The following is a 23,600-nucleotide window of genomic DNA, read 5'->3' on the forward strand; positions in this document are numbered from 1 at the left end:
CATGACTGGAATATTTATGGAATAAGATGAAGAAAAAATACAAACAGTTTTTTTTTTGTTTTGTTTTTTTTTTTCCATTTTTGTAATGTCAACAAACCAGAAAATGTATGTTAAGGGGAAAAAATATTAAGTTCTCAAAAAATTAAACAAAATTTGAAAAGCCACTCTTTTTTTTTCTGACCGAGACGAGGTTTACTACCTAAAGACAAAAAAATCCTAAATTAATATGTTTCATGTTTGTATTCATTGCATCCCTTTCCGTTCATTCGTCCAAGCCTGAGTTCACAAACGTCAATGTGGTACAGCGTCGTAAAATTGGCAGGGACTGATTTTACCGGTGGACCTTTTTCTTCATATCTTCCTACAGAAGAACAAACTCACACATTGATGGTTTGTCTCTGGCTTCTATTTCGAATCGAGCTGATGAAACGTGAAACCTTTGGTTCCAGACATTTCACTGACGTTCTCCAACAATCATGATCTGAACTGGGAATGCAACACGGCTCCCATAAACATGAAAAAACTAGCTTTGAGACTGTTAAAGCAGTAGTAAATACCTAAGGAAATGTACTGTCTGAGGTCCTCGTCCGCATCCCCGTCCTCACCCATCTAAATCCGAGTGCCCCCCAATGGACCCCGACACCTCTGTTCGTTGCTATACAAGCCTTAGTGTTATTTATTTGGCTAGAAGAATCTATGTATCCACAAATATATAACAAATAAAACTTGCAGGCAAAAATAGTTCAGTTTCCATAGAAACACCCTTTTTTCCTGAAAATACAGCAGTATCTGAAATATTACTCTCATTTGTTTTCATTAGTCTCTTTTTTTTCTGCATCAGGAAGCTCCGTCACCAACAAACAGAAGAAGAAGAGTATCTACAAACTTTGTAAACAGACCTGCTTCTTCCAAAAAAAACATAAATAATAATTCAAAATATTAACAGCCAAATGGAGCAGAAATTAAAGTTATTTGACTGAGCGAGGGCCGAAGAAAGAAAATGTACACCACCATTCAGGAAAAAAAAAAATAGAAGCAAAAGCGTTTCGTCGATTTCTTACAGCTGATCTGCAAGCCTCCTCGGCATTAGAATATTAATAATTAATAATTAAATAATAACATCAACGTCATGATAAAAAATACAGGTCACTTTCAATATGAATTTGTAACCCCTCCGCTTTCACAAGGGGAGAGAGAAAGATTTGTTTAAGGAGAGGTGGAAATAGAGCCCTCCCCCCTCCTCCAAGGGGACATCCAGAATCAAATAAAGGTGGAAAAAAATAAAATAATAATAATATTAATAATAATAATAATAATATTACAGCCAACCCTACATTCTGATGAACGCTTGCTCTTGTCTCAGTCAAGCGCAAGCTACGCTCTCAGATTACGCTCAGCTCCGCCCCCTCACAGCCATGAGTCCGCTGAGCACGAATCTCCACGAAACAAGAGGTGGGCGTGGTGCAGAGTGTGGAAGGGCGGAGCCGATCAGAGGGACGTCTCCAGGCTGTGCATGGGGCTCGCGGGGGCCGAGGGAGTAGCCGGCTTGCTGCTGTCTACGAAGAGGTGGATGCCGCTGTCCACGGCGTTATTGTTCTGATTGGGCGAGGGGGGAGGGGGAGGCGTCGGCGTGGCGTTTCTCTTCGTGGGGGCGTCGTCCTCCACGTCTGTGTCGTCGATGAGGGGGATGTGGGGCTCCGAGTCCTCTATCCGGAACTCCGGATGGGTCATGAAGTTGTGGATGGAGGTGCGTGACTCGGGCTTCTCCAGCCCCTCATAGGGGCTCAGGGAGCTGCGGAATGCATTCACCACTCGGATCTGTGGGGGGAGCAGGGGCACGGACAGAGGCATAGTCAGCCTGGCAGCTTCACACAGCAACACGGATCACAGATACAGGCATTAAAAACCTCACACTTTGCATTTTGAGGTCAAACCATGGCCAAATAAGTTCGGAATTGTGAGAGGGTGTGAGCTGCGGGAGGACGTGAACACTGGTAGTGGTGAGTAAAAACCTGATTCCCATGTTATCGCCAGCTCCTTCTCCCACCGAGAGAGAGAGAGAGAGAGAAACCGTCTCTTTCCACTCTCACGTCAAGGGGGAGGGGGGGGATGTACAAAATATAAATAAAGTAATAAAGAAAGACATTAATAAATCTGTACATCCCCTTTCAGTAGTAATGTCAGAAACTGTTATAGCCAGTGTCCAGTTATTCAAAATGCAAACGAGAGAGAGAGAGAGAGAGAGAGAGAGAGAGAGAGAGAGAGAGAGAGAGACAGAGAGAGAGAGAGAGAGAGACAGAAAGAGAGAAATAAAGGAAGACAGTGAGAGATCTGTACATAACAAACCCAGAGGACACAGCTCAACACATGAGGTTAACTGATTTGGACATGCTTGGGTGAGGGGGGGTGGGTGGGTGGAGGGGGGCATCAATCACTGATTATGTTTCGATACAGAAACTTTGAGCAGCCAAGCAGATCTAAAGCTGTAAAGCACAAGTAAATTCACAAACGGACGAGAGACTAGACCCATGCAGAGCGGCGCTACCTTGTGTTCAACAGAAGTAAACCTTTGAGTATAGCCCATGACACATTTCACAGAATCTGAGGAGGAATATGTTGGGAGTCAGTGTTGCAAGTTTTGTTTGCACATCAGCTTGGAGACAAAAGGACAGTTTGGCTACAGAGAGACGTTATGTGATTATGTTAAGGAGCGGAGGTTGTTACAGATGCCCAGGATGCACCAGGATAACACCATCAGCAGCGCACCTAGAAAACAGACATGATCAATCTCACTGAGGAGCAAAGGGCTTCTCTCCAGACTGGACCCGGAAGAAGCTGTGGAAATATGATATTGGAAGCAAGATACACCTCAAACGAATGATTCTTGGGCCCAATCCCATTTCACCCCTCGCCCCTACCACTGATCCCTACCCTTCTATTTACGCGTTCATGTCTAGGGGTAGGGTGTCCCGATTCTTGTTGAGATAGAGGGGTAGGGCGAAGTGTTGGGGCTACATGGCCCTCCAAACGGAGGTTTTTTAGAGACTCCAAACAGAGTGATATGAGAAAAATAGGAAAACTGGCAGGGTGGCTAAACAAGAGACCAAAGAAACCCACAAATATGAGAATTTTCTCTGTTCAAAATTATAATAACCGCTGTATTATCTTAGTTTAGGGCCGTTTCAATGTATTATGGTGCTTTTCTTCATAACAAGCTTTAAAAATCGCTAGTAGTGTGCTGATGTCTCGGTAGCTAGGCAGCTAAATTTCCTGTTCCACCTTAAATGGTGCAGCAGTTCTGATGCCCGAGTCGCCAGAGTGTAACTGCTGCACCATTTAAGGTGGAACAGGAAATTTAGCTAGCTAGCGACTGAGACAACAGCATACTACTAGCGATTTTTTTAAGCTTTTTTAATGAATAATAAATGTAACTAAAGCTTTATTCTCCTCTGCTGTCACTGCAGACTGGCAGGGTCGCCTACAGAGCAGCGCTGGTAGCTGTTAATGAAGTGATGCTCTTTTTATTTGAGGGTCCCATTTCAGAGGGAAGATTTCAACCACTCCCTTTGTAACTCAGTTGCAAGGGGCAAGGTGACACTTGGAAAAACAAGGGGTAGGGGTAAAAATAAGAAATGGGATTGGGCCACATACATATGCAGATGGCACAGAATCCAGATGTATTAAAACTATATCCTGCAAAAGCAACATAATTAAAGGAAGTGAATGAAAATGTCAGACAATAACAGCAGCAATGAAAGAACAAATACGGCATGGTGGGCATCAATAACACTGCTCACTTGAAGAAAAGCAAATGGTTAACAGTTTGAATGGATGTGAAGCTGTTAATAATCAGTTACTGAGTAAAGGAAACAGACAGAAGAGAACAAAGAAGCTGCTGGTGTTATCAGAACAATGGACTGGCCACCCCAGAGTCCAGACCTCAACATCTTGTAATGTGTCTGGGGTCACACGGATCGCAAGATGATGTAAAACCAACTAAGACTGAACAAATGGCTGTACATCTATATAGGATGAGAGAAACTGCATGCAAGAAATTGTACATGACACTGAGCACATGACAGCCATGATAACACAGGAACACGCATTACGGCTCATTAAAACGGCAGAAATGCACCAGCTGGAAAAAGACAAGAAAGAAACAGAGACAGAGAAGATTCCAGAGAGGACGCAGGGCTGCCTCGCTGCAGTCTCAGGGCCGGCTGTGGTGGTCTCGGTAGGCAGCCGGCCGAGGAGATTAGCCTGTGATAGAGACAGGCAAAGAAAGTCATCATTTGGCAGGAGTTATCACAGCAAGTCAGCCCTCGATCAAGTTTAAAATAACCCCACAAAGCCTTTAGCGAGGCTGATTTTAGCAGCGATGTGATTGACCTGGTTGTCGGTGTGACCATGGGCATATACTCAAAACATTTACACACAGAGAGGACTAGAGCGGTCACATAGCCCAGTGAGCACGCGCAGAGGGGCCGAGGCACAGCAGCGGCTGCAGACGCAACAGACACAATGCCGACCTGTTAGAATGTCAACACACTGTTTATCTGAGAAACCCAGCCAAAGCCGTCGAACAGAACAATGACACAGAGACCTCAGCTCACTGGCCTCGGAACAATACACACAGATATCTCCATAAAAAACAGCACTTATATTTAGAAGCGGTGGTGGATGTTTATTTTTGACTCACAGTTTTTCTTTTTGCTTTTCTTTATCAAGAGGGACATTAGGAGAAGAATGTAGAACGTTAGGCGAGTGAAGGAGGAAATGTTAATTGTCATGCACTAAGAAACACGCACTCACACCCCACAGTGGCAGAAGCTGTGTTGGAGGCAGTGGCAGTAGAAAAGGCTACATGTGTAGGGCTAGAAACATTGGTTACATCGTGCTGTTGGCTGGCGCTGGAGGGGTGACGCCTGAGGGCCCCCTGAAAGGAAGTGCCGCTCTGGAACGCACTCACTACATCCATCTGCAAGGAATCAGAGAGCATGACAGGAGGGCCCAAAGAACGCAAACAAGAGAGAGGAAGAGAGAGCGAGCGAGAGAGAAAGAAAGAAAAAGAGAGAAGCAGGGAGGGAGGATAGAAAAAGAAGGGCACCCATATAAAGAGAGGACAGGAGACAGGTAGCAGCTGAGAGAGAAAGGCACTGTATGGAAAATAGTCCCGGTTATAGCCTCCCTGACATCATCGATCAGCCCGTATCATAAATCCGTCAGATGTAAAATAGCTACATTCCTACTTCACCAGAAACAAGACTGTTCACTAAACTCAACTATAGGAAACAGGAGCGCTTTAGCACTGATCAAGTGGAGCGGGACTTAATTTAGGGTTCCTGAGTTCTATGGAAGCTGTGGATGAGTGAATGGAAGCAGCCAGGTGAGGTTACCTGAGTCTGTATCCGGTTGAGACCTCGGAACCAGAGGATCTGCCCCCTGCGCAGCTCACGCTCAGCGTGGTCGATCTCGTCAAGGTCCTCCATGTCCTCCAGCTCTTCCTCTGGGATCTCCTCCTTCTGAGTTCCATGACCTGCTGTCTTTAGGAACTTCAAGCGACTGGTGGGGATGGAGGAGATGACCTACACACGGGCAAAGCGACAGGAAGACACTCAAACGTTGCTCATTTGCAGAATAACACTCACTAAAACTCAATACAATACTGTGCAAAAGTCAGAGACCCTACATTTAATTTCCAGTCCAAACCACCATTAAGTACAAGTTAGACTCCAAACATCAGTGCAAGACCTGGTAGACACCAACTGTCCCCATCAGATAAACAGCACTTAAAGCTTTCATCTTTGAGAGAGAGGAGAAAATCAAGCTGCTTCAGATCTGAAAACATCCACAGGTGTTTCTGTGAGAAGACAGCTCAATGTTATGGGTCTGAAAGGATGTGCAGCTGTTAAGAAGCCTCACTGAGAAAAGGAAAAGAGCAAAATCGAAAAACATTTGCAAATCTCAACCTCAACGCCACTGAAAATCCAACTCCAACTGAACTTTGGAGGTGTAGAAGTAAATCCCTGCAGATTTGTTTAAAAAAATTAAAGTCTCCCAAAAAATGGACACTGTAATAAAGACAAATGGTGAAATATACTAAATACTAAAAGTTTGTGTTTAGTTATTGAGAGTTCTGTAATTTTCTGTTAAGTATATCTTGACTGGTGACCTGTCCAGGGTGTATCCTGCCGTCCGCCCAGTGACAGCTGGGATAGGCTCCAGCACCCCACCGCGACCCAGAAGGATAAGCGGTTTAGATGATGTATGTGTATGTATATCTTTTCTGCTTTTTCGTGATGTTGAAAAATGAATCATTTATACTGGTCTCTGACTTCTGCACAGTACTGTATATGTATGTTACATATCTGACAGAAATACATAAAAAAATAACTCCTGACATTTGACAACTGTTCTCTGCAGTTTGACCACAAGGGGGAGGTGTTCTACCAATGTACAACTACAAGTGGTTAATAGCGCTGGGATATAAACACTTTCCCAATCCTGGTCCTGGAGGCCAACCTGCTCTGCACATTTTAGTGTTCTCCCTGCTTCCAACACACCTGATCCAACTAATCAGCTCATTGACAACCTCTTCTTGAGTTGAAGTTGGGGGTGTTAAAGCAGGAAAGCACTAAAATGTGCAGGACAGGAGGCCTTCAGGACCAGAGTTGGGGACCCACTGCTCTAAAACATTCTGAAGCAGTTTCTCTCGTCGAAGTCTGGAGAGTTCTGATTCAGAAACATGGTTATTATTATCATTTAATTACTGAAAGTCAAACATAAAATGCACAGTGTGCTCTGATGTTATGCCAGACAACTTAAACCTCATGTGGTCTTCTACTGAGCTTCACACTCACTAACTATACCAGTTTAGATGGATATTTAGAGAACTGTTGGCTTACCTGACCCCAGAGGAGACAGCCAAAGCCTAAGAAGATGCACCATAGCCACTGGTCAATGGAAAGGCCTACACAGCTGAAAGGCTTTCCTCCAAACTGGACGATCACAATCTAGCAAGAGATAACATCACATGTCTAGAAATAGCCTAAAAAAGTGCTTTTATTGGACTTTTACTCCAAAGAGAAACCTATTTTTTCTTCATCCCACCTGGATGACAAAAGTGCCAAATACGATGGAGCAGAAGATCATATTGTTGAAAATGCCATCAAAGACGTTCCTCTCCCCATGGATCTTACGGGCGTTGATTTCATTGAAGAGCTGCATCATGACGAAGGTGTTGAAGACAATGGTGTAGTGTTCGGAGGGGGGAGCATGGAGAGGGGCGTTACGACCGCTGTCTATATCAAATATCTTCTCACCTGAAAGAACGAAAAGTGTTAGTGTAGATCCTAATACAGTCATTAAGGTGTAGTATTGCATCTTGTCTGCCATGCTCACATTGGTAGCATGCATGGTGATGTGAGCAGGTGATGATGATTCAAATCCAAAGCGAATTACTGGACCATACAGTAAAAATATCAAAGGCTGCTGTGATACACATGAACAAGAGTGGCATCAGATACTGCCCAGATGAGCTGTCTGTGATTTCCGCAGCTAAATAAGCAGTTTGTATGTTCGTTGATGATTGACACATTTTTTCACCAATCAAACAGTGATGCTAGACCACTGTCTTGTGTTTGATGAACACACAGCACAAATTACCTGGTTTATGTTCATCAAACACAAGACAATGGTCTAGCATCACTGTTTGATTGGTGAAAAAATGTGTTAATCATTGACAAACATACAAACTGTGCTTATTTAGCTGCACAAATCACAGACAGCTCATCTGGGCAGTATCTGATGTCACTCTTTGACCCTTCCCTACTAGATATCAACATGTTATTCTGAATATGTTTAAAGGTAATCAATCACAACAGACTGTGTTTATTCTCAACATACACCAATGTATTAATAAGTGCTGTAAATGAACAAAAAATAATAATAATTCAAAAATAATAATGTGTGCAGGGGTCCTTTTGGAGTATGTTGCCTTGAGGCAACATTATGTGCCAATGGGAAAAAATGATGTAGAGATCTGTTCCCTGAAGTGTTGAGACCTGGCTTGTGACTGGCTAAATCCATTCCACTGTCGCACAACGTTGCTTCTAGGCAACAAACATATTTCTGCAAATTCTCATAACAAAAAAAAACAAAAACAAAAGAAAAACAACTGATACTGAATGTTAAAAAGAGGTTTAAAAGAGGTTTAAAAGTGCCCACTAAGAGATAGGACGACCAAGTTCATGCTTTTTATTGACTCAAACTCTTCCCTTTATTGTTAACCCTATTGTTGTCTTTAAATATGTATAAGGTTATCGTAAAGAGAGGAAAATGAGTTTGTTGCCCTGAGGCAACATCGTGCAATAGCACTAACTGCATTCTCTGGCTCTCACCTGCAAACAACAGAGTGAAGATGATGGTAAGCTGGTAGACACCGTGGCCCAGGATGTTCTTCATCATGGTTCTGGAGATGAGGGGCTTATTGCGTCCGTACGGTTTTCTCAGCAGCAAAGACTCCGTGGGCGGCTCGGTGGCCAGAGCCAGCGAGGCAAAGGTGTCCATGATGAGATTTACCCACAACATCTGTACTGCTTTCAGAGGAGAGTCCTGGACACAAGGGATAAACAATATATTACACAAGCGAACACAAAAACATTAAGTGCGCAAGTCCCAACAAGTTTCTTTCTTTCGTTCTTACACATTTCTGTATGTGTGCAGGACGGGTTACACTGAATCACAACAGGCAGTTTCATGTCTCAAGACTGAAAACCGAAAATAAAAAAAAATCTAAATAAACAAACCCAACAAATACCAAAAAACTGAACAACAGGACAACATTAGCCCAGACTGGCCATTCATGTGCAGCATTTTCTCCGTAATATCTTTGCGTGCCACCCAGCTTGGATGAGATATAGACATTAAGATGTAACTGGCAGGATAATTTCGGGCAACATAATCCATTTTCAAATTTAAATATTTGAGATTCTAGTTTGGGGCGTTTTAGTTTGACTGAAATAGTTTCACTTTTGCTCTTTAATTGACAAGTAAAACTAGAGCTCCCCCTGCTGGATGTTTGCAGACATAAGCAATCAACTTCCTATAGCATTCTTCACACGGCCTTATAATTAATTTACATAAATAATTCTGTGCAAACAGACACCAGCTACCACACAGTTAATGCATATTTAATGCATCTAGGGCAAACAAACATCTAGGGGAAACACTGCATGTGCAATAATTTATCACCATGGACTGCTTGTAGTAATGCCAAGTCAAAATATATATATATATATTTTTATTTACCCTTTTTTCCTATTTATTTATTTATGTATTCCCTCAATATTTTTTTCATTACAAATACAGCAGTTTTGCAGGAATTTAGAGAGAAAAAAAACTATAAAACACAGGAAATATTTTGGGCATATGTTCTCCTAATGAGCAAAATGCTTCGGAGTAATGAGGCTAATGTAGTGGTTCCCAGTACTGGTTCTGGACCACCTTGTCCTGCATATTCTGGTGTTTTCCTGCTCCAACACACCCGTTATGATCACATAACACTGTGAGCATCACAGCACTCTCACTACCAGTTAAGAAGATAACAGTTAACTGGTAGAGAGAGTGTTCAGTGAACACCCCCCTCTCTCTCTCTCTCTCTCCTCCAGTTTCCCAAAAGCATATTAGCGTTGAGTGTTGCGTCATCATTATACTGAACACTTTCTCTACCAGTTAAGATGATCTTAACACGCTCTAATACGATCTAAAATGCTTTTGGGAAACTGGGCCCAGATCATCAACAATTTTCCTGAGCTCTTTCGTTAGACTGCTGTAGACAAACTACCAGAGAGATTGAAAGCAAATCTACGAGAGAAGAACCTGCTGCCAAAAACATTACAAATGTAATACGAAGCACTTTCCTCAGACCTCTTTGTACTGCTTCAGTTGTACAGTGTACACTGTCTATATCCATAGCTTTGTCTATGCAACCTGACAACAACTGTGACCCTTTCTTTAAAAGAAACATGCTACATGCTTTTCTGTAATAACTCTCAGTAAAAAATGTGTACTTGCCATTTGCTATTCCCAACAATATAAAGCCAAACCCCTGTGAATAGTCTTGCTTCACAGTGACAATTCTGAATCAGTTCACTTCAGATGAGAACTGATCAGCTGCTCCAGTTATACTAACCAGTCATGTGTAGCATTGCTCACGTTCTGTCAAATAAGCAAGCACTTAATTCCAAACATGAAAACTCAAGATTCAGAAACCAATCCCCTCTAGTGCAGTCCAGCGACAACATTCCTGGGAAAAATTTAACATTTAACATAAAATCCTATTTCACCCTGAGACTAAAACACAGGGTAACTGCTGTAGAATTATTAAGTTCATTAAGTTCATGATAATAGTGTATTTTTACTTGCTTGCTTAGGTTTAAAGGTAAATTTGTACAAAATTTGGCAGATATCTTTTGATACCCGACATCTATTTTAAATACCCATCATTTGTGCTCTATGGCTCCAAAAATGGCGCATCGCTCTTGTTCCCTAACGATGGCTATTCGTGATGTAATGTGCAGACAGCCGCTAAGCTGTCATTATGGTTACAACAGAGTCTATAGAAACCTTCAAATTCAGTTGGAAGCTGGTTTTCCTGGCTGCTAACAGTAATAATTTTCACCTATTAACCTTTTTCACCCACTGTTTGAAAGCTACGAAACAAAGAAATCCAAATATGCAGAAATGCTCATGCAACATGGCTCTTTCATGTTTTGGTAACACTATCGTAGTTCTGACCAGCCCAAAAAATTAAATATTATGTATGTGGATTTGCTGATGTTCATGAGCTGCTGCTGTGCTGAATTTGGGGGAGGGGAGATTCTCTCTCAGAGCAATCTGCTGGCAGTAGACCCCCCCCTGCCCAACACTGGAAACTCTTCACATCTACATGATTCACAATGTATGTATTTCACTGTCCCATGTTTTATTTCAATATTCCATGTGTGCAGCTGGTCAGGATAGCGCATTCAGTGTGTTACCTGTGTGATGCAGGCTCCGGTGAAGGCCACAATCACAGCCACTACATTGACCGTGAGCTGGAACTGCAGAAATTTGGAGATGCTATCATAGACGTTGCGCCCCCACATGACTGCTTTGACAATGCTGGTGAAATTGTCATCAGTGAGAATGATGTCAGAGGCCTCTTTCGCCACATCTGTGCCAGCGATGCCCTGAGAACAACAAACAAACATTTATCTGGATCTACAATACGACAGTGTTCACTCTGTACTCGCGTGTAAAAACAAATACGCAGGCAAATCTAATACCATGGCAAATCCAACATCTGCCTTCTTCAAGGCAGGGCCATCGTTGGTTCCGTCTCCCGTTACTGCTACTACTTGTCTCTGTTCTTCGACGGTGCTGTCGATGATACCTGCAAATTCGAGAGCGATATCACGTCTAAGGAAAGCAGCATCTTTCGGATCAACGTATCACAATACTTGCTTTCAATATTGATACATAGATACGAGTCATTCTATGGAAACGTCCATTTTTGTGTCCCTAGCATTTATTGATATATTATGCTTGAAAAACATGTTAGGGTTACAATTTATTTATATTTTAAAATAAAACAATAAGCTATTTTAACAGTTACACCTTCTTGAGCCTCAATTTAGCAATATTGGTTTTAAAATCAATTATACAGAATTCCAAGCACCACAGAAGAGCTTGTCCTCACAGTCATGTGTAAAGAGTGAGTGACATATTTTCAGGTAAAAAACATGTTTTTCTTCAATTTTAACTGCAATAATCTACACATGACTATGAAATAGATGGTTTAAATGACATAAAGAAAACAAATGCCAAATAAATATTATAAAATATACAATGAAAGTTGTCCCCAGGAGTCGTGTCACTGGTGTTACTGCGTAACAAACAAATCTCTTATTTTGAAATAAAAGTCACACTGATGACATCACTTGACTTCCTTTTACCTATTTTCTGAGGATCTATGAAGAAAAGCTCATGGTGAGTCCACTGTGTCTTTCAGTTATCAGAGATTTTCTCATTTAGCTCATGATTTCATATGAAGCTTTTAGCTGAAGTCACTGGTGTGACCGACTTTATTCTGAGGTCATTGTGAACAAACAGAAAACACATGGATTAAATTACATATTTTAGTGGATGTTCCATGATTGACAACATGTGGTTTGATGCTCTGTAGCTGCCATTTTGTAAAATGTCACTGGCGTTACGTTTCTTATGTGTAACACCAGTGACGATCAGTAACACCAGTGACTCCTATGGACAGATAAAAAAGTGGACGTTTCTGTAAAATGACCCATATATATATATGCTTCATTTAGTCAATGTGAAGTGGAGGAGAAACAGCATACCTTTAACTAACGTGTGCTTGTCTGTCGGTGAAGACCTTGCTAAGACCCGTAGTTTAGGCCATATCTTATCAATCCGCTCTTGTTCGATCTGTAAAGGGGGTACGTCAGTCAGTATTTTTGAAGGAGTCTCGTGAGCGTGTAGTCCTGCAGAAACAGCAGCGCTTCTCTCACCTCTCCCTTCTCGTTGCGTATCCGCCGATTGAATTCCTTTCCCTCCAGGCAGAGGAAATCATCCCCAGGCTGCAGGATGCCGCACTTGGTTGCTATGGCGCGAGCAGTATTGATGTTATCCCCGGTGACCATGCGTACTGTGATGCCGGCACGCTGGCACTTTCTAATGGCATCGGGGACCTGAATGAGAGAGCTGGGTCAGACCGCTGTTAGCAGCTACAACCCTCAGCACTGACACTATGCAAAATGGAAATGCATTGAACATCTAATCTCAGCTATAACATAAAATAGGTAACGTCTACAGACAGCCACTACCCAAATGTCTAATCATGCTAGGAGAAATGCAGCCAGTAGTTAAGGGTCGTACTTCTGGTCTGACGGGGTCCTCGATGCCCACCACACACACACAGGTGAGGCTGGTAAGAATGTCGCTCTCATTTTCCCAGTCTGGTTCTCCGTCGGTAGCAGGGAAGTCCCTGTAGGCCAGGCATATTGTTCTCAGGCCTTCAGAGGCCATCGGCTCGATCACCTTCTTCACCATGTCGTCCCGGTCTCTGGGCCGGAACACCTTGGCCTCACCAGTCGCTGTTAGGATCTTGTAACATCTAGTTGAGAAGGACAGAGAGAAAAGATGAAAGAGAAAAGGTTATGAAACAGCAGTCAAGCCAGCAGGAAAGACCATCTAGGTAATTCCTTCGGGAAAATCCATCAATATCTGACTGATAAGCTTTAGGAAAGGAACAAAGCATTTGATCTGCTTGGTGAGCCTACTGACACAGTTTGTTCCCAAACTTAAAGATGTCTGAGCTTCCACAGCTCAAAGATAGAGCTGGGCTTCGGGTTCAAAGGATGCCTACTTCTTGAGTAGAATTTCCGAGGCTCCTTTGCTGAACATGCGGAAGCTTCCATCAGCATTCTTCAGCACGGTGCTCATGGATTTCCTGACAGAGTTGAAGGTGTAAACCTTGTAGAGCTTCTCCTCGGGGATCTCGTTGCGGATTGCTTGATAGTCCTTTTTCAGGTCCAACACAAAGCCAAGCAAGGCACATTCTGTTTTGTTGCCCACCTGACGAGGCAGCCCGCCCTCCTTCTCAGGGGGCTGAGGGACGAGAAAAAAAAAAACAAAAAAAAACGGATAACAACTAGAAGCAACACGTGTACCAAAGCTTAATAAAGTTAAAAAAAACTAAAAGCATAGTACAGTTGTTCCTAAAACTCTGACGTAATTGAATCAACATTGCTGGCTTATTCTGTGAAAAACGGATGCAGGTGTACTCACCATGATCTTGGTTGTGTAAGCACAGTTGACGCTGATGCCCAGAACGAGCAGATCCATGATGCTGGCAGGGATGACCTCCGGCTCAGGGACCCTCCTGTAGTGCTTGTCTGCGATGTACGCTTGCACGACAGTCATCCTGTTCATGGTCAGAGTGCCTGTCTTATCCGAACAGATGGCAGTGGCATTGCCCATGGTCTCACAGGCATCTAAATGCCTCACCAAATTGTTGTCTTTCATCATTTTCTAAAAAAAAAAACAGAATAATAATGAGAAAAAAATAAATAAATAATACAAAATAGAATAAACAAATAAAAATTAGGAGGTGGGGGTGGGGAGATGTGCAATATAAACAGATTGAGTGCAAGATTAAATAGGAGAAATCCTGAAATCCCCACACAAAGTCAGAAATCCAATGGCTGACAAACAAGCCTCGAACAGTGTTACCACAGTGTTGCACAATGAAAGGATGAAAGGCAAGGACCAGCAAGTCGAGTGCTACATAAGGAAAGTGGGGATGCCAGACCAGAGTGACTAAAACGATCTGATTAGTGGACGAGGAGGTGTTGTCTAACATGACCCTGGCAAAGACATGTTTTGCTGGCTTTAAGGTAGCATGTCAGGACAGGTCATGGAGACTATTGAGCTGTCTACCTGCTTTAAGCTGCTTTTAGAAACAGCTGAAGGTACATACTTTGACAGAGTAAGCCAGCGAGATGGTAACAGCGAGAGGCAGACCCTCAGGGACGGCCACCACCAGCACGGTCACACCGATGATGAAGAACTTCACAAAAAACTGGATGTAGATGGGCGTGCAGCTTTTCTCCCAGGGAAGGCCTTGCACCCAGAAGGTGTTCACTATAAACAGCACCACCAGGATTATGACGGTGATGGCAGACATCACCAGACCTGCACAGAAATGAAACAAGCACAACCTTAACACTAGGGCTGAGTTAGGTCGCCCAAACCACAGACCCCCAGCCCAAACCAACATGGCATCAGCTTCAGAAAGGACAAAACGGGGTCATAGACAGGCACAGCCAATCCTAAAGATGGGAGGAAGGAAGAGTAGAATTCGGCGATGACCTGCTTTGCCGATTTGGACGGCTAGTCTGGTCAGCTTCCCCTGAAGAACGGATTTCTCCTTCTTTGGCAAGTTGGCTTTCCGCTTCTCCTCTGCATCTGCCCCTTCATCACTGTTCAGCGGCTGCATTTCCATTGCAGCTCCGTCCTGGGCTTTAGCTATAGGCACAGAGAGAGAACAAAGGAGAGAAGGGTTATATAAATATACATTTTGAGAAGAAATTATTTAAAAAAAAAGAACTACATCAACATTTACAGACGCACTTGTATTTGATAGGCTTATAAAAAGTCTAAGCAGAAACTCCCAGAGATGCTATAATTCCTGCTGTGGTATCTGCCCAAACCTGGTCCAGGAAAACCGCCGCCTTATACTTCGCATTTTCTCTGCTGCAATACACCTGATCCAATTAACCTCTTATGCTTGTGGGTATATTTTGGTTTTTCCATCTGAATTTACATGACCAAATCATACGGCAAATTATTCAGTAACTCCATGAAATAAATGTACATTTTTATTTTATTTATTTATTTTTTGTAACAGTTCCCCTCAAACTAACAGAAAATGTGTTTTATGATCATACACTTATTGCTATATGCTTACAATACTGTAAAAAAGCCAAACTTTACTGCTGAAAGCCAAAAATCTTAGACGCTCTTTGTAATTTTTTATAAAAATAATGTTTACAGAGCAGATCACTGAAGAGACGCCATCTGTTTATAGTTTATAGCCCAGATTTGTGGAAAAATCAGTCGACTTTATAATAAAAGAAAGTTTAAAAATGACATCACCCATCTATTTGACTGGAAAGAAGACAGTTACAGCTCTCATATGACCCCCACCTTCTGAATGTAGCTTATGAAATATTACAGTTATGAAGAATCTGACGAAGTGCGTTTTGGAACCACCGGTGGTTCCAAGGAGTTTAAAAGGTTAATCAGCTATTTAACGAGCTCTTGCTGAATTGAGCCGAGCAGGGAAAACATAAAAATGATGAGCGCAGGAGTACCCCAAGGTTGGGAACTTGTGCACTACGCTATCCATTTTCTGGGAATTTAAAAGAAGGGAGATTCCCAGCCACTAGTGACCACACATGGGTCAGCTTGCACAAGCTAAACATAGGATGCTACCAATTATCAGTAACTATCGGCCGTAATTGCAATATCGGACTAATAATGATAATAATTAACATAACCTGTTCATGCACAGGCACCATCCATTGTCTTTCTTACCTTAATCGATTAATTCGATTACTTGAGAATATGTTTGTTACGTTGGTATCTGTTTCCTTACTTAGCTTCATCTTTGGTTAATGCTTTTGAACAGTCGAACATTCCTGTGGATTTCTAATCATTTTCAGAGTTAGAGGCTTATTTATCACCGTCAACAAAACATTTTTATCATAATAACAGGAGAATATTGGCAAGTACTTAACGAAGGATGTGATATTAGGCTATAACGTTCGGGTAAATAAGCTGCTCATTTATCCAAGTTATTTCAGTCATGATGGAACTGAACTACGAGCACCAAGTTGGCAATAGAAGATGTACTTGATTTTAACAGAGCTAAACAATATTTTAAAAGATTTACATCTTGAAATTACTACTGAATCATCTCTGCTATCCAGGTAAGCAGAAATCCAGTCAGACTCATCTGTCTGCTTACACAGCAATTTTAGGACCAATTATAAAAAGGAATGGATGAATTTTTACTGGAATTATTTATTTATTTACTGTTTATTAACTACATTGGGATCCAAATGTCTCTGTCAACTTTTTTTTTTTTAATTACAAATTATATTATCAGCATAAGTGACAAGTACAATTTTTGAAATTACAGAATTTTAGTGTTTGTCTCCTTTGCCCTTTAATGACGTCGAGCTGGCACAGACTCTGATCACTAACGGACACTTAGAGTCGTCTGAAAACTAGTGTTCCCAAGAGCTTGCTTGAATATTGCTTTTTATTTTACTCTTAACTTTTTTTTTTCCAAAAACTAAAACTTTCTGTTGTTTATTTCCAGAATTAAATGAAAACAATCCCAGATTTTTAATGGTCTCAGACTTTTAGACCCCGACTGAAAGAAAAGTTAATCATGAAACGTAAATACTCTTATATCTCAAGTCCTCGTTGAGAAACACCAACGAACATTCGAGGCTTGTGAAATGTTATTCGGACCAGCGCCGCTGATTTGGGTACTTCACGCGTGACATATAAGATATGAAGGGTCCGGTTTGCGTGTAATGCGAGTTCTGTGATATTCTGCTGTGGCGCGGCGAGTCTGTTCTCCACTCACAGGGCTATAATCCTAGTCTGAGGGATTAAACCTCATTCCTGGCAGCACGGCAGTGAGAGAGGCTCTACAGGCAGCACACATATAGTCCTGTTTCTACACCAAATACAGACCCAATAACTCAGAATTTGTCATCATTAGCACTAGCTTCACTTTTGTCTGTATAGCAGCCATCCGAAGAGCACAACCACCACGGCAGCGGAGGCTCCACCTTACATACGGTCATAAACACATGCAAAGAGGCCAGCTTTAATGAACATCCAATAGTACTAATGGGTTAAGGGAATGGTTTTAATGCAAGCTGCAGCACCTAAGAGGCTGCCAGCTAAGCCAATATGCCATTCATTATGCAGTTAAGTCAATAGGGTTACTCACCTTTCTTTCTGTTCTCCGCAGAGCCATCTTGCTTTTTGTCTGTGGAGAGAAAGAAGGCATCAGAAACATCCCAGAACTTATTTATAAGTGGGGACCATGGTGCAGGAGATGACTCTGTGACTCATTCGAACACATTTTCAATTATGCAAATGCCCTCTTTGATTTAATAGAGTGAGCGACAGTGCGCTGGGGCCTCACTACAGTATGAAAACGCGCTACCAGACCAATAGACACACCCATCCGCACGACCGCGTGCTCACTGAACCACAACTGGTGCCCCAACCTCTGTGAGCACTGGACTATTAAAATATCTGGAGGCATTAATTCGAACTGCTCCCACATGTGAGCAGCAAGCTGCCGAAATTCATTAAAAGGCCGTTAGCTAATGGAGCGCAGCAGAAATCCTCGCAATACACTCAATTAGAGACGTGAATGTTTTCTGTGTAAATAAGACATCATGAGCTTTTACCAGACTGAAGAAAGCTAAATATAAAATAAATAAATAAATAAATCCTGGGTCCATTTGATCCCTGCAGGTTTGCAGTGGCAAAACAAACAGAAACTAGAGGTGAAACTAATCTGCATTTGAAAGGAGGGGTACATAAACCATCACACGCTGAAATCATCACACACTCGCCTCACCTGAATCAAAATATACACTGTATCTCCAAAAGCATCCAGACATGCTTTCTAATTACTGAATTTAGCTACTTTAAGGGCGTTCCAGCTTCTGACATGGACCTACAGCTTCTATAGTCTCCATAGCACTGGTCTGAGGAGCAGTGGAGTGATGGAGCACCATCTAATATCTTTGGCATCATCCAACATGAACATTTCAGGATTTGTGATGTCAAAATGAGGCCTAAACCACCCCAAAACACCATCTATGAGCAAACGAGTGAAATCAGCAGCACCACGGAAAGCAGTCATGTGAGCAGCGTGCGGTCGACCTTCATTTTCTGCCTTCCTTTTCTGGCACGCCCAAATTAGATAACAGCTTTTCTTTGTTATGCTATGCGAACACTGTCGCCACCTCAACTACAGACTGAAAGGCGAGTGACTAACGTGGCCGTATCTCCAAAAGCATCCAGACATGCTTTCTAATTACTGAATTCAGTCACTTTAAGGGCGTTCCAGCTTCTGACTTGGGCCTACAGCTTGTATAGTCTCCATAGCACTGGTCTGAGGAGCAGTGGAGTGATGGAGCACCATCTAATATCTTTGGGATCATCCAACATTAACATGCGACCTTGCTAATGCTCTTGCGGCTGAATGCAGCCAAATCCTCACAGCAATGATCCAACACCAAGTGTAAAGCTTTCCCAGAAGAGTGGAGGCTGTTACTGCAGCAAAGGAGGACAAACTTACTATTAATACCCTTCATTTGAGAACAAATGTTGGACGAACAACTATGAGGTCAACTATGAAGCCACATAATTGAGTCCATTTGGGATTATTTCACAGCTTGACAATTTAAGGCAAGTGAATGATGATTTTAGCATGGAGCTGGCATGAAGCTAACCAGAGATCATAAGCTTATGTTACTTATTATTTTCGTTAGGACTTTTAGTTTCAGTATAAAACTACAACAGCAAAAAGTAAACACAAAATATGGCTTGGCTAATCAACTACTTTTAACAAGAGGGAAAAATCCCTGCAAAAAAACATCTTAAAAGTAGTCAATATATCTAATATTTCTCATTTTGAGATTTGTTGCGAGAAGAACAAGATTATGTTATGTACTTACACACATTTGTTTACTTGTTTTAGATTTATATTGACCGATAATTGTGCTTGTTTCAAAAAATATGGTTGAAAAAATGTAAAAACAAGTAAAATAATCCTATATTTTTGTTTCAACAATCTCAAAATGAGAAATATATTAGATATATTAGACATTGACAAGATTTAAGATTGTTTCACCTGCCAAAATATCATTTTTTGCAGCGTGTGAATTTATTCCTTGAACACGCAAAATGGTGCAAAGATATTCTGAACTCGCATGACTCAACACAGAGAGAACAACTGACTCGTTATGCACAACAGCAGGCACCACTTAAACTGTATCTTCTTTTAAAGCATCAATTTGATGAAGACAAATGCCTTTTTCCTAACACAAACTGAGAAAACAACCAACAAACAACAGATAAATGATGTAAACATGTGCACCAGCAATTAAATGAGGAACTATATTCGGTATAAACATCACATCATCTTCAAGAATTGCGCAACAGCTCAAAGCACTTCTCTGGAAAACCGAGCAAAGCCACAGGAATGTTTCGAACAACAAAGAAGCTTGTTTGTTAGAGGGCAAATAAAAGACGTAAGCTATTTCATTTGGCTGAGCTCATTCTGTAGATATGGTTCTAGATTTCAGGATTTGTGATGTCAAAACGAGGCCTAAACCACACCAAAACACCGTCTATGAGCAAACGAGCGAAATCAGCAGCACCATGGAAAGCAGTCATGTGAGCAGCGTGCGGTCGACCTTCATTTTCTGCCTTCCTTTTCTGGCACGCCCAAATTAGATAACAGCTTTTCTTTGTTATGCTATGCGAACACTGTCGCCACCTCAACTACAGACTGAAAGGCGAGTGACTAACGTGGCTGATCTATTTTAAAACCAGGCCAGAGAGCCGAGGACATTAAGTAACACCAGCATACTTTTCTTCTCCTTCTTCCGTTCTTTTTCTTTCTTCTTCTCCTCCTTCTCCTCGTCTTCGTCATCTTCCGTTCCCGCCCCTAGTAGGGTGAAGATGATTCCAGTTTGGGAGTTGACTCCGACAGCAGTGACCAGCATTTTTCCAGAGCCCTCCATGACATGGGTACCTGTAGACAGGATGAGACACAGGTGAGGGCATGGCACTCGGCTGCAATAAACACAACAGCCTACACACACAAACACGCGCTGTGTGTGCACTCTGATTTCTGCGTATCTGGCACCTAAATATGGGTTGTGAGTGTTCAGCAATCAAGAGCCGTCAGATGACCGTAATGTCCTAATGACCCAAAGAAACAGCTCCTCGTACAGCACTGCTGCCGCTCTCACCTCGCGGCTCTGCAGTGTCAGAGCGAAGCTGCTGCTCTGTCTCGGGCAGTGAAAGACCAGAGAAAAGCCCAGAGCAGTCCCAGTGCTGGCTTCTGCTTACGTCCTATGGGACTCTCATGTGCGAATGGGGTCTCGGGGGAGTTGTAAAAAGAGGCAGATGTTACAACCTTGGCCCACTTGGTGGGGGGGGGAAGCACCCCCACCATAGATGGTCTGGGAGCAATGTCCATTAAGGCCTTCATTGGGGAAGCAGTTGTTTCACATGCTGTCTGCTGTCTGTCTACTTTGTCCCATGTGGCTCTTCATTGTACATTCACAATGTCAAAGTTTATTTGTTTTGTCTGACAAAATCTGCTAGATGTTATATACAGATGCAAGCAAAGCTTTGTGCAACCCTGGCCAAATTATGTTTGTGTGTCTGTTTGTTTATGCTTACATGTCCTCCCTCATGAATACATTACAAATAAATAAACAAAACAAATAAATTCCCCCAGTGAAGAGGGGTGGCTGCAGGCCCATAAATAAATAAATAAATGAATAAATAAGTAAAATTAAACAAAAAAAATTATATTAAATTAAAAGTTAACACATCCTCTACAGAGGACACACTTCTACCCATTTAAACGTACAATTACCATTTAGTTGTGAAATTTAACATACTGGGAAGAAAAAAAAAAAAAATCATAAAATGTGGTGTGGGCAAATGTTATAGCACATTTTATTTTTTATGTGTTATTTTTCCAAATACTGCTGCTGTCGGAACAAAACCCAGTATCTCCATTTTTGTCATTTTGTACTTTTTTACAAAAAAAAAATCTAAAAATAGAAATAGAAAATCTAAAAAAAAATCTAGTTCCATTAACTTTCATTAAAAATTAAGAATGTTTTTCCTTTTCCTGTAAAGTTAACATTTTGGAGATAATTAACATTAACATTGTTCCGACAAAACCTTTTAATATGTTAAACTCAACTCAATAATAAAAATAAAATAGAAACTGTAAATTAAACTTTGCAGAGTGTTCCCAGTAGAGGATGTGTTTACAACTTATTTTCACTTAGAAAACCAACAAAACATGTCATTTGACTGGGTTCATATGCAGACTTTTGCTCACGACTGTATGGGGATGCACAATAATATCAGAATCATACCAGAATCAGCAGATATTTCCTTAAAAACAATATAAGCAGTGCTGTGCTAAAGCTTTAAGCCCCTGAGAGAATAATATTTAAAAAGCAGTTTAATTAGGCAGTAAGCATTTTTTTTGCTTAGAAAAACCCCTAATATTAGAATAAACACAAGAACACAAAAGGAAGTGATTATATGCTAATCAAAACCTTATATTCACACTTCACTGCTTAATATTTTAAATTATTTAAAAGATAGCTAGGAGTGCCCAGGAGAAATTTGGATCCACCTTCCCCACTTAATTTAACTTTATGCTTAATGGTGTTTTTCCAAGGTTACATAGGAGTTTTACTTGTACATAAATACTTACTGTATATCAACGTCAGACAGATGGTTAGATCTGAGTGATATTTTAAATTGATATTTAATGTATTTATTGTACTCCAGAAAAGCAGAAGGTTTATGTGACACTGGGTTACTGTGCAAACATATCTTTTCTAAATGCAAATTAAACTGTATTCATTTTATTGCATTTTAACCTTCTACACATTCTGCGTAATGCTAATCCAGATGGATTTACTTCCAGTTTGTACACTTTATAAACGTTTCTGTATCAGCAGACATCAGCAAAGGGCCACAAGTCTCATATAAGTGCATCTCTTGTTATATAAAATTCAATTACTGGCCATACAGAACGAATTCAATGGCATTTAATATAATAGTTCAGGTAGAGACTTAAGTAACCAGTATCTACCATAATTCTTTTGATTGCCTGACGCCGCAGATGCCTTTAAACTCTGTAATGTAACTGCAGAAAAAGTGGTATAAGAAAAAATTTGAGAAGGAAACAGGGCCAAAAAGTGTCATATGGCTCTAACTGATATTTTAATTTCAAGTGCTCCTTTATTTCAGTACTTAAATGTTTCAGCACAAAATCCAAGAACCTTTAAGAACCTTAAGAATCCTATCTATTAGTGGTTCACCCAGCTTTCATAAAATGGGATTAGAGAGACACAAGCAACTGCTCTATTGAGGACAGTAGGGCCTTGTAAGCCAGAGTCCAGTTCCCCCCAGCTAAATCTTTCATAAGGGTTTGGCTGGAGATAAAGGCTGATGGATTCATGGCTGTTTAAGAAGTCATGATGACCAGGTATGGAAAGAAGTATCTGAGCAACCGGATACTCATTTGAAACGAGGTTCCCGAGGAGCGCTAATGAATAGCCGCTGTTTTAATTCCTCCAGCCCCAAAACTTTATCTGGCTTACAGTCATTAACTACTACTTGGGTTGCAGGTAAGGGAGAAGCAATATGGGTGAGATTAAGGAGGGAGAAACAGCCAAAGAGAGAAGAGCAACAGTAAACACGCCTACTGTTAAGATATTAAATTTGGTTGGCCAGATAGCAAATAATTCATTACTCTGTCACACTGAGACACACCATATGTTGACACCTGATAGAGGCTGATACCTGACAACAGCATAGGATCCTTCTCCTGTGTTTTCTTCACATGATCGGACTCGCCCGTGAGAGAGCTCTCATCAATTTTGAGATCGTTCCCTTGGATGAGAATTCCATCAGCAGGTAAGAGGTCACCTGTACAACAGAAAAGTAATTAAGAATCAGACTGGGTCATATAGAGCACAACTACAGAAACACATCACCCATTTCCAGGTTTTTATCAAGTAAGTACACAATAACATTAAAAATGAATGCACAGCTAATTAAAGGAGAGCGGGGCACAACCTATACATTTTGTTTTGTGCTAAGTAATTTGAGCAAGACTCAAGTAAGCAGGCTACACATACCTACTACAAAAGAAAACTGACTGAAAA

General features: G+C 41.4%; 1 protein-coding gene across 2 annotated transcripts in view; it reads right to left on the minus strand.

Annotated features, from left to right (window-relative positions):
- Positions 1–886: 886 nt before the first annotated feature.
- The window catches only part of atp2b1a (ATPase plasma membrane Ca2+ transporting 1a), a 70,146-nt gene continuing 47,432 nt past the window's right edge, over positions 887–23,600 (minus strand). The window contains exons 5-22 of one of the 2 annotated variants that reach the window (XM_036577688.1): positions 23,236–23,361; positions 20,258–20,422; positions 17,594–17,632; positions 14,932–15,087; positions 14,540–14,754; positions 13,849–14,091; positions 13,427–13,668; positions 12,937–13,174; positions 12,570–12,749; positions 12,399–12,486; positions 11,328–11,434; positions 11,040–11,231; positions 8,400–8,613; positions 7,111–7,322; positions 6,906–7,013; positions 5,397–5,585; positions 4,892–4,978; positions 887–1,818 (exon numbers count right to left, since the gene is read on the minus strand). In XM_036577688.1, the coding sequence (XP_036433581.1) occupies positions 1,489–1,818; positions 4,892–4,978; positions 5,397–5,585; positions 6,906–7,013; positions 7,111–7,322; positions 8,400–8,613; positions 11,040–11,231; positions 11,328–11,434; positions 12,399–12,486; positions 12,570–12,749; positions 12,937–13,174; positions 13,427–13,668; positions 13,849–14,091; positions 14,540–14,754; positions 14,932–15,087; positions 17,594–17,632; positions 20,258–20,422; positions 23,236–23,361 (3,131 nt within the window). In that variant the 3' untranslated portion in view covers positions 887–1,488. The remainder of the gene's footprint in view (positions 1,819–4,891; positions 4,979–5,396; positions 5,586–6,905; positions 7,014–7,110; positions 7,323–8,399; positions 8,614–11,039; positions 11,232–11,327; positions 11,435–12,398; positions 12,487–12,569; positions 12,750–12,936; positions 13,175–13,426; positions 13,669–13,848; positions 14,092–14,539; positions 14,755–14,931; positions 15,088–17,593; positions 17,633–20,257; positions 20,423–23,235; positions 23,362–23,600) is intronic. The other variant, XM_036577689.1, reaches the window with a different exon arrangement.

The sequence above is a fragment of the Colossoma macropomum genome, unplaced genomic scaffold (genome assembly GCF_904425465.1).
Source record: "Colossoma macropomum unplaced genomic scaffold, Colossoma_macropomum, whole genome shotgun sequence".
Classification (NCBI taxonomy): Eukaryota; Metazoa; Chordata; class Actinopteri; order Characiformes; family Serrasalmidae; genus Colossoma; species Colossoma macropomum.